Source organism: Podarcis melisellensis, assembly GCF_964234715.1.
Source record: "Podarcis melisellensis genome assembly, chromosome: 10".
In the NCBI taxonomy this organism is placed as follows: domain Eukaryota; kingdom Metazoa; phylum Chordata; class Lepidosauria; order Squamata; family Lacertidae; genus Podarcis; species Podarcis melisellensis.
In genome coordinates, this window is record NC_138542.1 from 54,851,936 (window position 1) to 54,870,196 (window position 18,261).

The following is an 18,261-nucleotide window of genomic DNA, read 5'->3' on the forward strand; positions in this document are numbered from 1 at the left end:
TGTTATCTTCCAAAATAGATTAATATTTATCGTGCAGATCTGGAGTAATTTCTGGTTCACTTTATATAGTTGCCTTTTAACTTGGTCTGCTTTTAATTATGCAGTCCTTGGTTCCCATTTCCATGCGGCTTTCTTCTGGGAGTGTGAAGCCGGCATTCCCAGCATCCTTTTCTCCCCCCCCCATCTAAAAAAAAAAAGTCTTGTGATGAGTCATACATCTGGTGACTCATCAAACACTTACTTTACTGCTCCAAGCGATAATGCCTACATAAAACTCCTGCAGAGAATGGAGGTGGATAAGAGCTTAAGAAGTGGCATGCAAATGCCCCCCCTCGCCCCCAGAATCCACCTCATATTTTTCCCCTTTCTTCCCCATGTGGATTCAGTTCTGTCTAAAGGGCAAAAGGTTCCCTTTTTTAAAAAAAAGTATAATTGAAAATTGAATCTGGTTCCTATGGCAACAGAGTCCTGTTTGATTTTTTTCCTCCCATAGAGAAGTTAGATTGCTTTAAAAAAATGATGGTCACACTTTTGTCATCAGGAAGCGCCCCCCCCCCAAGATGCACCAGTATGAGGATTGCATTTTTTGCCCTCAAGGGTATGCATTTATTAATTTTTTTAGATGGAGGAATGCATGAGTTGTAAGGGACCCCAAAGTTCATCTAGTCTAACCCCCAGCAATGCAGGAATCTCAGCTAAAGCATCCGTGACAAAAGCCACTTGTGGGCATTTTATGAACACGAGTCATTCATAAATGATGCTGTGCGCTTTGTGCATTGTAGCTGGGGATTTGGTTTCTCAGAATAATTAATCTTTTGAAGTGGCCCTGGCTTGTGGGCCAGCTGTTTTTGCTTTTTTGTTTTAAGTTGAAATAGATTACAGCCTGATGAAACTAAGAATGTATTAAAATAGCCTGGGGTTGTTTGTTTTTTAAATGTCTGTGGCTGGCATCAAACAATGTTGGCATCGGGCAGCAACATTTTTATTTTCCCAGGCTTTTAAACAGATCATTATTTTAATCAAATTGTTGCACTCTGTGCTAAATTGTTTTGGTTACTTTAATTTGTGTTTATAGTTCAGCTTTTCGGAAGTCAGTTAAAAACTTTGTTTTGTTGGCCTTCCAGATGGGCCATAAACCTGTTTTTCAATTTCATTGACTTAAAAAACAAACAAACAAAAAAACTATTTCCAGCATGCTAGCTGAATTGGGAAACCCAAAAACAATGCATAGATTGATTTATTTTATACTTTTATAGAACCTCTGTGGTTTGTTGTATGTATGTAGGTTAGGAAGTCTGAGTAGGTTGTTCTAATAGTACAACTTCAAAGTAGTACGCTGTGGAGACAGATGTCGTTCAGTGGGTGAGCCACATGCATTGCACCCCGAAGGTATGAGTTTCAATCCCTGATACCTCCCGTACCCTCTGCCAGTTACACATAGATAAGGCTGAATTAGATGGACCCAAGGTCTAACTTAGTATAAGGTAGCTTTCTCTGTCCTGAAGCTGACCCATGGTTCAGATTATCGCCCTTGGCTGCTCTCGAGCCAAACTGATGGCAGACCAGATGTCACAGTGATATCAAACTATTTTTGTCTGCAAGGGCCTTATATACTTACTTCACCAAACCTGTTCTAGGCCTGACACAGCTTGCCTTGAAAGAAATCTGTCCTTGATACTGGCACTTAAAATACTAAATCGATTGATGTCTGTCGGTGTACGTGTGCTGTTCAGTTGTACCAAGTTCACCAGGGACGCGGGTGGCGCTGTGGTCTAAACCACTGAGCCTCTTGGGCTTGCCGATCAGAAGGTTGGCGGTTTGAATCCCCGCGACGGGTGAGTTCCCATTGCTCTCTCCCAGATCCTGCCAACCTAGCAGTTTGAAAGCACGCCAGTGCAAGTAGATAAATAGGTACCGCTGCAGTGGGAAGGTAAACAGCGTTTCCCTGTGCTCGGGTTTCCATCATGGTGTTCAGTTGCCCCAAAAGTGGTTTAGTTATGCTGGCCACATGACCCAGAAAGCTGCCTGTGGACAAAAGCCGGCTCCCTTGGCCTGAAAGCAAGATGAACCCATAGTCGCCTTTGACTGGACTTATTTGTCCAGGGGTCCTTTACCTTTTACCAAGTTCACGTCAGCCTCCTGAAGTGCTTTTTTTGTGACTATACTCACTGGTGTCTGTCTTTGTTGCCCGTGGCAGCCATTTCGTGATGGCACCCACAGCACTTTTGTCTAGCTATGAGTACCACATCTCATTTTTACCAGGAAAAGAGAGAAACACATGCAGGCACTGATATTGACCATGGCAACCTTGAAATTAGTAACTTTGAGGGTATGTGACTGTGGTTGTTGTTGTTGTTTAAATGGTTTTAGACAGTTTTTAAATGTCTTAATCACGTCAGGTGTTTTTTTTTTTTTAAAAAAAACTTGTTTTCAGATAAGTTTCATTTTATTTTTGCATGCTTAAAGAAGCAGCTCTGCTATGGGGAAATCAGGTTCTGAGACCAAACCCTGGCAAAAATGGAGCCTTGGTCTTGTCAGTTGAATTGGTGATTCTTTCCTTTTAAAAGTGTTCATTTCACCCATGCACTTGAGCTCCACCTTCCTTCCCCTCTCTGTTTAATCATTCCACGCTGCCTCTCTGGAATAAGGTTCCAGTGTTTGGTTGCTGCACAGTGGTGCCTTTGTCATGGAGCAAGCCAGCAGCTTGTCTTTCATTATCTGTGGTGGTAGCTGGAGCAGAAGGAAGGGAGAGGGTGCGGGGGTGGGAAAGAAACCCCTGCCCCTGGACAACCACTCAAAGAAATTATTTATAGATGAATGCAGCCTCTCACCTGGCAGAACAGAGGGGAGAGGCAGGCATGGCAGAAGCAGCACAAAGGAATTTTTGTCTGCCTTGGCATGTTGAGTGAAGACGTTGCATGGTATGGCACAGGGAGGCCTCAAACACTGTAACCAGCACAGTAATATTATTATTAATTTCATTTACGAATAGCTTCCTGTGAAGCCACTTGAAGCAATATCACAGTACAATAAAAGCGGCTGCCTATATAAAAACAAAAACTATTGCATGTATAAAAACAATTCTAAACAGATTCAGATCCCAACGGGAATAAAAGTCTCATCTTGGAAGGCTTGTTGCTGAAAAGGAAAAATCTCCGACAGACACCAAAACACAACAGAGACTGTGTGTGGCAGGGAAGTAATGGGAAGAAGTTCCAAAGAGTAGGTGCCACCACACTCAAGCCCAGTTCTGACATTGTGGAGCATAGCTGTCAACGCTTTCCTTTTTTTTAAGGGAAATTCCCTTATTCCGAATAGGATTCCTCGCAAGAAAAGGGAAAAGTTGACAGCTATGTTGTGGACGGATCTCCTCATTGGATGGTATCTTCAGGTTGTCATCTTCTGCAGAATGCCGCGAGTGTTTGGTTGTGTAAAGTGCATGTTTTTAATATATCAACACCTGTGGTTGAAAGGAGCTCAGGTGAGTCAGAGCTGGTCCAATACATGATGCTGCTGAAGGCAGAGGACATCAGCAGCATCCTTACCCATAACTTCAAATGGGGGGGAATCCATCAGGACCTTTTTCTTCATAAGCAGTTAAAGCAGGATTCTTGCATAGCTCTCATTTAAGCATGGCTTGTGCAGGAGAAAGGAGTGGACTTTCCTCCCTGGTTTCGATTTGTTTAGACCAGGCAACATCTGCCCAAGATGCCCACCTTGCCCTCTGTGGAGAAAGGCCTGTGCCTAAGACCCTGGAGAGATCTTCAGCTCAGATTTATTGGAATCATCCAATCATAGAGGTGGAAGGTGCTCCCAAGGGTCTAGTCCACCCCTCAATGCAGGAATATTAATGGTCCGTATTGCCAATGTAAGCCAACTCTTTAGCAAAGCGTCATGAGCACGTATCCTGAGCAAGGGAACAGTTGTCGCTTAACCTGCCTCTTGTGAACAGGGCTCCTTTTGAGGTGTGCATGAGGGGAGGGGAAGGAAGTTATAGGAAAGAATAAACGTTTCTTGCCTTCTCTGTCTTGCACATAAACCTCCAAGGACGAGTGAGACTCTTACATGGAGACCTGAAGCACCACGTTTATTGGATATAGAATTAAACACCTGCTGCCTGTTGCTGCTTACGTGGTAACAGGGTGTTCTTTTCTAAACTAATTTGCACACCATTGATTTATATTGCACTGGAGGGCATTAAAGACTGGTATTCCTTTGGAAAACTAAATGTACAGCATTGCAGAAATGCAAGGTCAAGTTATACAGCAAGATATGGACTTCATACTTAGGGAACTGAAAGCCCTCTTTGGAAGGACTAATGGAGGAACAACATGCATATATATCAAAGGAAATACAGCTAACTTATTAAAGAGCGTAACGTATTCCATGGGTTTGATATACAGTACAATCGGCTCTTCAGAGGAGTTTGTGTGTGAGAGTGTGTTTGCGCACCAAGAATCTCTTGAGCATAGATTCTATATATAAAAATTATGGTTACCATTCATTATACAGTTGTTATTCTTCTTGGCAGAGCTTGGATTACTGTTTTGAAGTGTCTAATTACAGGATGTATACATATTTATTTTTGCTTGTAATCTTTTTGGCCTGGCCTATCGTTATTCAAATTACATCTTCCTTTGCCAGCAGGGGAGGTTAAGATTACACCACAAAGTAATTACTAGCATCAGGCCCACGCAGTCGCTCCCTCCCTCCTTCCTTCCTTTCTCGTTGCTGCTCATTTTGAAGGCCCCCGGAGCAGCAGGCCGCAGGGCTCTTTCACTCTTGATTTCCATTCTTCTTTGTGGCCAAAGCACGTGGTAATTGCATTCTGCTGCAATAAGTATCTCCCTGAGCCGAGATCTTCTGCGTATCTCATTTCTGCTGAAGAGGCGTCATTGGCAAAGATAACAACATGTATACTGCCTCCGATGCAGCTTCTGGGTGATACGTTTGGCAAAAAGCCAGGGGGGATGAGGGTTCCGGTGGCTGCTCACCTTGATAGATGGAAAGGCTACCAGAATGCCTTGAGTCGAGATAATCTATGGTGGCTGAGGAGGCTGCAGCCTTCCCAGATGTTGCAAGACTACAACTCCCATCATTCCCGATGGTTGTCCACTCTGGGTTGGTCTGGTGGGAGCTGGATTCCAACCTACAGAATGCCATAGGAGTCTCAACCTGGCATTACCCCACTGATATCACTGATATGTTAAACTCTGTTGGTGTGAGGACCTCAGTTTCCAGAGAGCAAAGTGGGTCTTGCCTTTTGGAAGTGGTTTCTGCTCAGATCCTGGGAGCTGATGCAAAGAAGGCACAATGCCAGCGGCAGCCGGGTTCTGTTGGCATGTGCGGACCCCCGGCTGCTTTGTCTAATGGCTTGTTTAGTCTTGTTTGCGGCTTCTGCTTGCAGCGTTCAATAATTACCTCATTTTCTGTCCTCCGCCAATCCACCTTCACCCCAGGGCTATGCTTAGGCTACCGTTTAAAGCCCCAGGTTTCCGTATGAAGTAATAGCCTGGAAGGGGAGGGTAGAAAGGCTTTGCTTAATGAGTTAAATGCTTTCTCTCCAGGCTTCCTGTCCTTGGCTGGGGTTTGCTTTTGTGAGCTTCTTTCTCCTCTTTCATTTCTGCGAAAGTCTTGCCGGTTCCGACTGCTGGTTCTTAATATATGCCTGTGCCTCTCTCTCTCTCTGTCTCCTCCCCCCTCAATCCCTTTTCCAGCAGACTTGGAAAATGACAACTGGTGTCTGGGCTCAGAGTTGTCTTCAGCAACCATCAAGACAGAACCTACCACGGGAGATGCACCAGGCCTTGCTCCCTCGGTCAGCCTCACCGCCACATCCAGCCCCACGAGTCTGGAGGCCGAAGAGCCTCAGGTGCAAGACGATGGCATGGTACTGTTTGGGGTTACTTCCCTTCATGGTGGCTTAACTGGATTGACACGGATGGTGTCGTCGGCTAATGAGGTGTAATGTAGTGGTTAGAGTGTTGGACCAGGGGCCGGGAGACCTGGGTTCAAATCCCCACTGGTCCAGTCATCTCTCAGCCCAGTCATCTCTCAGGGTTGTCGACAGAATAAAATGGGGAGGGGGTGAATCCTATGGACCTCCTTGAGAGCCTCAAAGTGAAGGTGGGATACAAATGATTGGGGGGGGGGGCGGGAAATGGGAGCATTCCGAAGTGGAGACCTGCTTGTTTTAGGCAGTCGTTCACTTTTCTATACAAATGGTTGCCTGCTTTGCTGTATGGGGGGGGGGGACTTGGTTTCATAGAGTATGACACTGGCCTTGCCTAGTTCTGCATCCTTGCAGAAGGGAGTTGCCACAAGGACTCTTTGGCATCTCATGATTTCTGTCTATACTTTTCATCCGAGTTGGTCAGAGAATTATTTTTCATTATCTATTAGATTTATATACCACCCTTCATCACGAGATCTCAGTGTGGTTAGCAGGATAAAAATATAGCGGTACCTTGTATAAGTCCGCCCCATCCAGCGTCCATTTCGGTGGACGTCCTCAGCAAACCTGGAAGTACTGGAACGAGTTACTTCCGGGTTTGCCGCATGAAAAGAAGCGCAAACCGCTCTGCGTGTGTGCACAGAGCGGCGCTTTGTTGAGCGCCCTTTTCGTTGAGCTTCCAGGGCTCCAGAACGGATCCCAGACTCAAAACAAGGTGCCACTGTGCAAGGTAAAAGCACAAGTAAGTAGTTAAAAACAACAAAACAATACCGCCACATACACACACAAACACATTTAAAAGGCTGTAGAATATTAATCAGCCTTAGGTAAAGGTAAAGGTACCCCTGCCCATACGGGCCAGTCGTGTCCGACTCTAGGGCTGTGCGCCCATCTCACTTAAGAGGCCAGGGGCCAGCGCTGTCCGGAGACACTTCCGGGTCACGTGGCCAGCGTGACGAAGCTGCTCTGGCGAGCCGGCACCAGCGCAGAACACGGAAACGCCATTTACCTTCCCGCTATAAAGCGGTACCTATTGCACTTCTACTTGCACTTAGGGGTGCTTTCGAACTGCTAGGTGGGCAGGAGCTGGGACCGAAAGACGGGAGCTCACCTCGCCGCGGGGATTCGAACCGCCGACCATATGATCGGCAAGTCCTAGGCGCTGAGGTTTTACCCACAGCGCCACCCGCGTCCCTCCTTAATCAGCCTTAGGAAGCAAAAAAATAGAAATGCCAAATACGAATTAACCCCTCCTCCATTGTACAACACCCCCCAAGTTAAAACCCTATCCCCATTAAAAATCATAAGTTTAGCACAAGGGGGCTACCTCCAAAAGGACAGTGCCCTTTGGTATTGCCCCTTCGGTGGTAACCCCGCTGGGGCAGCCCCGCCCCCAAGGCAGGCAGGCTTTATAGAGCTGCCCCATGTCTAGCTGGGGCAGCAGGTGCCCCTGCCACAGTCCTTTCCATGGTAGGTTGCCCATTTAGGCAAGTAGAAATGCACTGCCACATAAGAGGGTGTGGACTTGCATATCATTTGCATGCACGAATATGTATCTATTTTGCAGAGGCAAATTGATAAAGCATTGCTATAATTTAAGTAGAAACACAGTCCGTCTCTCCATGGTGAGGAAGACTGTAACCAGGCGGCCTGCGTGAATGCTCAGTCTGCTTTCCTGATCCAACCTCCAGGCTCCTGCTGCTCCCCTTTCGTAGGGTTCTTTAAAGCAGACTTTAAAGCAGGTCTGTTTTCTGTAAAATGGGATGCATGGCTTCCTCGTTCTAGGCTGATTATCTTGCTCGTCTGAATTAACAAACTTTGAAACTGGAAAGAAGGTAGGTTCTCTCCCGAAAGTCTGATGTCTCTTTCAACCCTTTTGTCTTTTTAGACCAAGCCGCTGAGTCACAAAGCTTTTCCAGAGATCAAACTGGAGCCGCATGAAGTAGACAAGTTCCTGAACCTTTCTTCCAAGGAAGGTTTGTTTTGTACCCCTGATTTCTCTCCACATGATGGGCAGCAAGGGAGAAGAGGCTTGGGTCCCCAGCTCCTGTTGGACTACAGCTCCTATCATTCCAGTGGTCAGGGCTGATGGGAACTGTAGTCCTTTAGTGCTGCTAACAGAGCGGTTTGACTTCACCTCTGGAGGCGTGCTGCAATGTCTCTCGACAGACTTAAACATAGCAGCCTCCGGTTTCCTCAATGGCCTGACTTGAAGAAAGACACTGTGCTTTGTTAAAACTGCCGTTTCCTGTGATCTGCAAACCTGGAAACCGTGGTTGAAGCAAAGCTTTCAGCCTAGGCTCTGATCTTATTTTGTAAGCTGTGCTTCAGGCCCAACTTCCTGGTTCTGATGCCATGGGAACTGTGATTTAATGAGCCAGGCATGTGAGGGGAGGGAAGAGAGGAGGGTGGGGCAAGGCTTTTTTTGTCTTACCAGTTTGGGAAAGTTGCATCAGAGCTGGTCCACCATTTTTTCTAATGCTCTAAGACACACTTTCTGTTTCTCTCTCTCCCTTGCTCCTTTCCCCATCTTCTGTCTCTTGCAGCAATGGACACCCTGCACATGCCTCCAACCCCTCCCAGCAGCCACGGAAGTGACTCAGAGGGCGGCCAGAGCCCAACCAGGTCCCTCCCACCATCAAGTCCCAAACAGTTACAGGCCACGGCCAAAGTGACCTCGCACACGGCTTCTGCGCTCACCAATTCCCCTCTCTTAACGGCACCACACGTAGGGGACAGTTCTCTCTCTCTCTCTTAATGAATGCCATGTGTTTGATTCGCTCTATTTTACTGTCATCACTCTGACTGCATATTACAATGGAAATCTCATTCAAAACTCAAAATTCCTCCTGTTCCAAGAACCAGGTTGGTTTGTTTTAGCAGATGAAGGCTAGTTCTCTAATTGATACCAGGTATCACTGGAGGGTGAAAAAGTCCCGGCACCGAGTGACCACTAGCACATGAAAAATTGGGCCTGGAAATTGACATCTGACTTGCTGCAGAAAGGTGAAAATGGGCTTCTTATTTGCAAAGAAAATTGTGGCTCTGCAGCTCAATTGGTCTCTCTGCTTGCCTTATACCTAGTTAGGCTATTGGTCTTTACAGCTTAGTATTGTCTACGCCAGGGTTTCCCAAACTTGGGCCCCCAACTTGTTTTTGGACTACAGTTCCCATCATCCATGATCCTGTGAACTAGGGATGATAGGAGTTGTACAGAAACTTGGAGACCCAGGTTTGGGAAACCCTGGTCTGCACTGGCTGACTTGCATCAACTCTAGGATCTCAGACAGGAAAATTTCCCAGCCGTAGCTGAAGACACAGGGGTTTGAAATGGGGACCTTCTGTATGTAAATGAGATACTCTTCAGCTGAGCTCCTGCCCTTCCCTTATTTAAGACAGTCTTTTCATTTGGGTGCTTCTGTTCAGAAATGGAACTTCAGCACACCTGAATCAAGGGATTGAAAACTTTTCCTTCCGCATGTTTTTGGACTCCCAACTCCTACTAACCCCAACCTATGTGGCCAGTGGTCAGAGGTGGTGGGAGTTATGAGTTCAGCAACATTACCTGGAAGGTGAGTGTAAGCTCTTAGGCCACAATGGTCCCCACCTTTTTACAGGATAGGTGGAAAGAAAAACAGGGTTTGTGGATGCAGTTCTGTCTAAACCGTCAGTCCTGGATATGCTGGCATGGGAAAGAGTCTGTTCCAGAGGCTGGGAAGTTGATGATGAATGCAACAGCAGAATCTCTCCTAAGCAGTAGAGCAGTAGATCTGTAGAACCCAAAGAGCTGGAAGGACAGAACCAGCAAAGCAAGCGTAGTGGTTTCCAGTTTCCAATGGGTCCATAGTATTATTATGCCTCTATGTACAGAGTTGGAAAGAAACCTCAAAGGTAATCTAGTCCAGTTGACGATGGTGCAGGAGACCCCACATTTCAGCACCTGTAACAGGTGGCTTTCAAGGCTCTGCTTAGTATATTACACATAGAAAAATGGACTTTTTAGAGCAGCAGCCTTTAGAGCAACACACCTTTGGAAAATAGATCCCCATTTCAGTGTTTTCTGGAGCTCTTTGCATGCATATCGCCAGCACTTGAGTTCACTGTTACGAATACAATTGTGACAGAAGACTTTGCTCTGAGAATGCAGTTCCTGTCAATATTTAAGAACCTTATTTTCCTCACCCCCCCTTCGCTCTAATCCATTGTCTTTGTGTTTGCCGTAGAAATTGCAGGGCACGGGGCCCCTGATCTTGACAGAGGAGGAGAAGAGGACCCTGATCGCAGAAGGGTACCCTATCCCTACCAAACTGCCCCTAACAAAAGCAGAAGAAAAAGCACTGAAGAAGATCCGCAGGAAAATAAAAAACAAGGTAGGAGTTGCTATTAAACAACTTGGACTTATATTCAGGGTTGTTGGGGGTTTTTTTGTCGGGGGAGGGAGGACTTGGGCGGCAAGATGCTCCTGGTGAACCACCTTCTCTGGGTGAGTCTGCTACTGTTGACGGCACCAGTTTTCTTGCTGCCTTTCTCTGGACCCAGAAGGTGAGGCTGCTGGTCCATCTTCCTCCTGCCATTGCTTGCTCACTCGGAGGTCAAGTGAGCAGACAGCAGTGAGGAGGAGGAGGAGCAGCAGGCTCCAAGTCCTGGCAGCCTTCCTTCCACTGAGCCTGTGGGGTTGGCCAAGCGCCAGATAATGTTGGCCCTGTTTTGTTTCTCATACCAAGGAACTTTGTTATCACCTTCGGTGTATTTGTTCAGGGTATTTGTTACACTATTTTCCCACGGCAAAATCTGCCCACTGCTATGCCTATATAGAACAAAACACGATAAAGCAGAACAACATTTCAGGGCAATCTGCTAGCATTATGAAAAGACACGTCTGCAAAATTTTAACAGGGTCGCCGTGAGGTTTTTAAAGGGTCACAGAACAGCATTTCAATAGGCCAAGCAAAATAACTCCTGTTAATCAGCTCTGTGTTACATCAAGATGGAGCGATCTGCTAATCATTCATACTAAGGCCTAACAATAGAAATAGAAAAGAACCCAATGCAAATTGTAGCAAACATAGTCTTATCTTATCCAAAACTTGTTCTTGGTCCCGAGACCACCATCCTCCCAGACTGGGTGGGAGGGGCCAGAAAGAGTCGGGAACCAGGTCTTTCAGAAATTCATAGCCAGATGCTATGCCAAGATGTGGAGACACTGTCCTCCAGATGTTTCTGGACTACAGCTCCCATTATTCCTGACCATTGGCTATACTGGCTGGGGCTGATGGGAGTTGGAGTCCCACCATAGGCTTCCCATCCCTGTCCTATATGCTGTCACAGTGCTGTGATGGTTCTTCGATCGAGATGGCTAAATGGTGACTTTGTAAGTTTGTCTGGTCTGTGACCACTTTCATTACAAATCCTTGCACCGATAAGAGCCTAAGACGAGCCTGCTAGATCAGGCCAGAGGCCCATCTAGGCAAATATCCTGTTCTCACTGTGGCCGATCAGATGAGTGTGGGAAGTACGCAAGATGGACAGGAGCAGAACAACACACTCTCCACTTGCAATTCTCACCAACTGGTATTGAGAGGCAAGATTCCTCTGGCAGTGGAGATGGAACATACCGTATTTTTTGCTCTATAAGACTCACTTTTTCCCTCCTAAAAAGTAAAGGGAAATGTGTGTGCGTCTTATGGAGTGAATGCAGGCTGCACAGCTATCCCAGAAGCCAGAACAGCAAGGAGGATTGCTGCTTTCACTGCGCAGCGATCCCTCTTGCTGTTCTGGCTTCTGAGATTCAGAATATTTTTTTCCTTGTTTTCCTCCTCCAAAAACTAGGTGCGTCTTATGGTCTGGTGCATCTTATAGAGCAAAAAATACGGTAGTCATTGTTGATAGCCTTTTCCTCCACAAAGTTGTTGTCTTCTAAATCCATCTAAGTTGGTGACCATCCCTGCCTCCATATTTTAACAATGTGGTGCGTGAAGTTTCTTTTGTTTATCTGTCCTGAATCTTCCATCATTCAGCTTCAGATGGAACACATTAGTTGAGTGCCCCCCACTGTCTTCAGAACACAGCCGTGAGGTAGGTGAGGCTGAAAACAACTAGCTCAACATCTAAGCTAAGTGAGGATTTGGGCCCAGGTCTTTTTGGTTGCAGTCTGAAAGTTTAACCCTGTTCTTACACACTTGCTCTCTGGTATGAAGCTGGTCACACTTCTGTGGACAGTGAGGAGCTGGAGTGGCATGGGCAACACTCCAGTGTGACATGAGATGAAAGACAGTGTGCTTTCTCCCTTCAAAATGATGGTTTGTTCATATGCAAGCATGCACACATTAAAAACTGATATAATAGATTGGTTGGCAATAGCTGGTGTGACTGATTAACAACCCTAAAAACAACCAATAAGGGTGACATGATTTTACAGCTTAAACCTGAAGTTGCTTTCCTTATCCATTCCTGAGTTCTAATTCTTCTTTTAGTTATGGCCTCTGTTAGGTGTGTAATCGGTGCTTTGCATTTCTCCTGTAGATCTCTGCCCAAGAGAGCAGGAGGAAAAAGAAAGAATACATGGACAGCTTGGAGAAAAAGTAAGCTTGCCAGAATTACCTGTACAAGAGAAAGTTGCATTCTGGAATGCAGAATCCCAGCCTCCCCATTCCATTCCCTCTCCTGCCTGGTTTTCTGTTCTCATTCTTTCCCAAGAAACAGCCAGCCAGCCATCATTCCATGGTGACTTAAGCATGTTACGTCCTCATGGGGCTGTTTGCGGATCCCCCCTTCCCTGTTTTCTTTTTCTGCAAATGGTTGGGGTTGCTGCTTCCCTTAAGTGCCTGGCTGTTGCTTTTTTGGCTTCATAAGCAACAGCGCTCGCAGCCTGAACATTGGAAATAGAGGGAAATGTAGCAAGATTGCAGTGACGGCTATGGAAGGGGTAGACAAAATGGAGGCTTCATAACGCAGTGGTAGAGCAGTTGTTGTTTTTAATGCAGGGACTCCTATCTTTGGCTGAAAGGATCTCTCTGGGATAAAAAGCTCAGAGACTCCTTCACTGAGGCCCTGAAGAGCTGCTGCCTTTCTGAATACGGTAGAAGGGCCAGCGGCATGACTCTATTCAAGCCAGATTTATATTCTCACCATGTTTATTTTGATGCCAGCAAGGAACCAACATGGCCACAAAGCATTGGAGCTGTGTGTGTTTCACATGCCCCCTCGTGGCTGCTCCTGGAAATACTACTATTGTTAGCACAAGAAGACAAGCTATAGCTGTTCAAGCACTTGGAGGTATCATTGCAGCCCTGTCATGGTCTGAAATACCTATGCTCAGAACAGAATTTGGCATGGAATAAGCTGCTGAGATTATTTCCTTCTCTTGCTCCAGCATCTCGGCATCTCCTCCTCCAGCGTGCAGTGCAACTCTTGCTTACAAAATTGATGCACGTACTCTTGCCGTGGTGGCAAGGGAGAGTCACCTTTTTCTGAATTAAAGGATTGTGACAGATTTCTGTCTGCTTACTAGCAGCAGTTCAGAAAGCATATCCCACTTTGCTTGTTCCATCCCAACCGAGGAAATAGCTTAACCTTTCTTTGTCTGCTTGTTCCCAAGGGTTGAGTGCTGCTCAAATGAGAACAGTGAGCTTCGCAAGAAGGTAGAAGTTCTGGAGAACACAAACAGGTGAGTTATAAAGCATTCTGGTCCATAGCTAATACTTCTGCCGTGTTTTGGAGAGAAGCAGCTGGCTATATTGACTCAGCAATTGCATGAGCAAGATTACAAGCTGGAAGTGGAATAAGAACAAAAGACAAGCCCATCTAGTTCACCAACCAGATAGCTGTGGGAAACCCCTAGCAGGGCCTGTGTACAATAGCACTCTCCCCTCCTTCAATTCACAAGCACAGAGCTCCCAGCAGGGAAGGCGCAACATAGCCTTCATGGCCAGCAGCCATTTATAGCTTTATTCTTCATGAATTTGTTTAACCCCCTTTCAAAACCGTCCAAATTGTTTTCCACCACTATACCTAGCAGCAGTGAGTTCCACAAATTAACTTTGTGCCGTCTTAAAGAAGCACTTCCTTTCATCTCAGCTAAATCCTCTAGCATTAAGCTTCATTGAAACGGCTCTCAGTTCTAGTATCGTGAGAAAGGGGAAAACACTTCTCTTTACCTGCTTTCTCCATACCATGCAAAATTTTATACAACTCTGTCGTATCAGGCCCTCGGCCACAGTGGGGGATGAGATGTGCCCAGTTAATCTCTGTGATTTCCAGAAACTGATACTCAGAGGTGTACAGCCTCTGAAAGTGGAATCAGAACTTCATGGGAGGATAAGAAGTTAGAAATTTGTTCAGTGAGGACGAGGGTATCAGTGGCTCCTTGCCATGGTTAACTAATACACCAAACTCTCTAGTTCAGAAATATGGTTTGTGTGTTAAACATATGGGCACATTGCTACCAATTATATGGCAATTTGGGCAATACCGTCTACACCTGCAGCTGGCAAGTGGCCAGTGCGCTGTTGCATATCAAGGCACTGACAGTGAGAAAGGAACGTGGTGTCAGGACCGAGCAAATCCCATCAATAACGTCTCTTCTCTTGCTGGATCATGCACCTGGGCTCTGTCAGCTTCCTGCACTATGACGGACTAGGGCAGTGAATCTGACATACATATTTTTTGAAAAACCACCCAGATAAAGGAATGCACTCATGCATTTGTTGGACGATATCGCTGGAGTGTGTGCCTGCACCTGGGAGCGGATTATCTCTTTGAGGATAAAGACCCAGAAGTGGTTTCCAAGTCTGACTGGCACTTGGTGTGTGTTGCTAATTGGATAGCAAGTGTTCCGAATCTCTGGATCTCATACTGCGGAGGCAGCCTTGGAGTTTAGAAAGCATCTCCCACACACTGCTTTTGTGCTCTTGAAGGCAGAATGGCATGTTGCCATAACAAACTCAGCTCCTCTTACCCAAGTTCATGGTTATGGTATGGGGACAGAAGAGGCATTTGTAATGCCTTGCAGATTGTAGGCTTACGGGTGGGTGTGCTTAACCATTCTTGCACCCATTGATTATACCTTGCAAAGCACCCTCCTTTTGGTCTGTTTCTCCCTATGCTGAACTTTTTTGTTTGTGCAACCTGTCTGGGACAGGAGAACAATTAAAAATGGCCTAGATGACTGGGGAGAAGGCTCAAGCACTATCTACCTGCTGGTTAAAGTAAAGGTAAAGGGACCCCTGACCATTAGGTCCAGTCATGACTGACTCTGGGGTTGCGGTGCTCATTTCGCTTTATTGGCCGAGGGAGCTGGCGTACAGCTTCCGGGTTATGTGGCCAGCATGACTAAGCCACTTCTGGCGAACCAGAGCAGCGCACGGAAACGCCATTTACCTTCCCACTGGAGTGGTACCTATTTATCTACTTGCACTTGACGTGCTTTCAAACTGCTAGGTTGGCAGGAGCAGGGACTGAGCAATGGGAGCTCACCCCGTCGTGGGGATTCGAACTGCCGACCTTCTGATTGGCAAGCCCTAGGCTCTGCGGTTTAATCCACAGCGCCACCCGCATCCCTTACCTGCTGGTTAAGAGGCGCCATATTACAACAGTATTGTATGCCAACAGGTTCAATTCATGTCACGTCTAGCTAAGAATGGATCAGCTGGTGATGCGGAAGAACCCCAGTCTGAGTCCCTACAGAGCCCCTGTCAGCCAGACAAGGCAAAGCTGGGCCAGACAGACAAGTATAGTGTGCCCTGATAGACTAAGGCAGCTTCTTGTGTTTCTCAGCTGTAGCTCAGGGTTGAGGAACTTGTGGTCCTCTAGATGATTTGGATTTGGACTTCCATTGGCCCCAGCCAGCATGGTTAAGGATGATGGAATCAATAGTCTAGCAAAGTCTGCAAGGCTACAGGTTTCCCACTCTTGCTATATAGCTGATAGTGCTCCCTTGAAAAACATGTTGAAAGGCATTGAGCCTTCACATTCCTCGTCTGTATTGAGAAGGTATGGTCTTGTTTAGGTTTCTAAGCAATATTTTGACCGTACTACAGTAGTTTTGAATTTGGTTGGATAAAGATAATGAATAAAGGCCGTATTTAACAAACCCACCATGCTAGCAAAAGTCAGTGCAAGGAGTGGAATGGGAATTCGTCCACCAGTGTGTGTTCTGTACAGTCCCCAAATTTGCTCTTGAGGGTTGAAAACCCCCCAAAAGAGATTTAGGGAACAACACACAGGGAGGGGGGGAGGTTCCATTGTGCAAGGAAAATCATTGCACTGATACAACCTTGACCTTAGCACTGGGTTGAATGCAAAGCCATTATCTTTTGTGGATTTAAGTTGAGAATAAACTTCCCTTCCTCCAGTTTTTGCAAAAGGAGACTTTATTGAGGCATTGTAATTTGTTGATTTGCTTACACTGAACAGATTAATCATTAGTAAAAAGATAGGTGATATTTTTTATTTCACTTCACTGACTGGCTGTCCTAATATTTTTAAATTTAATATTTGGATTGGAGTTTGCTGGTTCAGATGTCTTGCAAGTGAACCATCCTTCAGCTCCATTTGCATTAAAATAGCATAAAGACGCTCTTGAGATTTTTACCATCTTTGGTCAACTGAGATATGCTTATCTATTTTCATCCCCAGTCTCATCAGTGTTTGACAATATGTTACATGTTAAAATCTGCTAAAATCTGTACTCTTCTAGCAGTGGCAGCATCCAATATAAGTGACTTGGTTTGTTCTGCAGTGTTTTTGGTCCTTTCTGTGTGCAAACAATTGATTGGCCAAGAATGCATGCAGCCCTCCATCCAAAAAGAAATTTAGCTACTCCTGCTCTCCATTTGGCATTGGCATTTGATACACTTGGGATTGCTGCAGATGTGCATTGGCCGGGCAAACAGCCCAGCACGGGTCTTTCTTTTTTCTTGCAAATGTGTTGGTGTCAAGTCCTTTTGAAGGGGACGTTGCTGGGATGCTGCACATTTTGGCGGAATGAAATTGATCTGATTCATTTTCCAGAGTTCCTATTAAACAGATTGCCTCTTAAGATTATGGCTTTGAGACTTAATTGGACATTTCCTTGTTGATGTGCCAGTGTCCTTTTTCTGGTTGTTAACTAAATTCAACAGTAAACCTGCCTTTTAAAGGGTCTCTCTGGGTATGTAAAGGGGGCTTCAGAAACCAAGTTGTAGAAATGCCATAATTGACTTGTGTACAGTGGTACCTTGGTTCTCGAATGGCTTAGTTGCCGAACAAATCGGCTCCCGAACGCCACAAACCCGGAAGTAAGTGTTCTGGTTTGTGAATGTTTTTCGGAAGCCGAACGTCCAACGCAGCTTCTGCTTGAGTGCAGGAAGTTCCTGCAGCCAATCGGAAGCCACGCCTTGGTTTTTGAATGGTTTCAGGAGTCAAACAGACTTCCGGAATGGATTAAGTTCAACAACCAAGGTACAACTGTACAGTTATTTATTTACAGGGCAGTGACAGAAACAACAACAACAACAACCCAGCAGAACTTCTTAGTTTTCTGCTTTCCCAGAAAACACACGATTGATATTTTAAATGAAACATGAAGGTTTAAAATCTCCCTGGTTTCTTCTAGCACTGTTTGATAAACCTTCTGGTGATCAGGTGTCTGTGCTGCATGAACATTGGTTTGGAATGGGTGGGTATTCAGCACTGATTTATCTGAAATGGCTGCTTCCTTTAGAATAGGGTGTGGAGAAACCATTGACTTTGCTCAATCCTTCAGCATCAAAACACAGTGGATGTAAAGAAGGCAGAAAATCAAAAAGACGGTGACTGGAAGAGCTCTTCTACCCTTTCCTTGTCCATCAGCTGCCCTTCTCTTTAGAAAGGCTTTCCTTGTCCACTCTAGAGGCACACTAGCCACACAACTTCTGCCAGTTGCCTCTTGCCACCCCATTGCTACTAGGGTTGATTATGACCATTTCCTTCCTTTCCTTCTATGGATGGGCTAGTAGATTGAGTTGTCCCATTTATCCACACAACATCCCTGTTAGGCTAGGCCAAGAATAACTGGCCAAAGGCCAGCCAGTGAACTTCTGAACCTGGGTCACCTCAGTTGTGATCATGAAGTCTGTCCTGCAGGCTACACTCCTCTGGTTTGTTGACTGTCAGTCTTTGGAGCGGGGGCTGTCTGTAGTCTTCACTTTGCACCCACACACCCTGGGGGCACAATGAAAAAAATAAAGCTAAATGGAAGATAGGAGGCAAAGCTGTGAAATGGCTGAGCCCTCATTGGCCAGGAAAGTTCAAATGTGAGCGCGCGCACACACACACACACACACACACAC

At 45.9% G+C, this 18,261-nt stretch overlaps 1 protein-coding gene across 3 annotated transcripts in view; it reads left to right on the forward strand.

Moving 5' to 3' along the window:
* Positions 1-18,261, forward strand: part of CREB3L2 (cAMP responsive element binding protein 3 like 2) — a 212,712-nt gene that overhangs the window by 43,216 nt on the left and 151,235 nt on the right. For 2 of the 3 annotated variants that reach the window (XR_014172151.1, XM_081927136.1), the window contains exons 3-8: positions 5,718-5,890; positions 7,842-7,929; positions 8,500-8,681; positions 10,177-10,323; positions 12,476-12,534; positions 13,551-13,619. Coding sequence is in view for 2 of the 3 variants with exons in the window: in XM_081927136.1 (XP_081783262.1) it covers positions 5,718-5,890; positions 7,842-7,929; positions 8,500-8,681; positions 10,177-10,323; positions 12,476-12,534; positions 13,551-13,619 (718 nt within the window). In the remaining variant the exon portion in view is untranslated. The remainder of the gene's footprint in view (positions 1-5,717; positions 5,891-7,841; positions 7,930-8,499; positions 8,682-10,176; positions 10,324-12,475; positions 12,535-13,550; positions 13,620-18,261) is intronic. The other variant, XM_081927137.1, reaches the window with a different exon arrangement.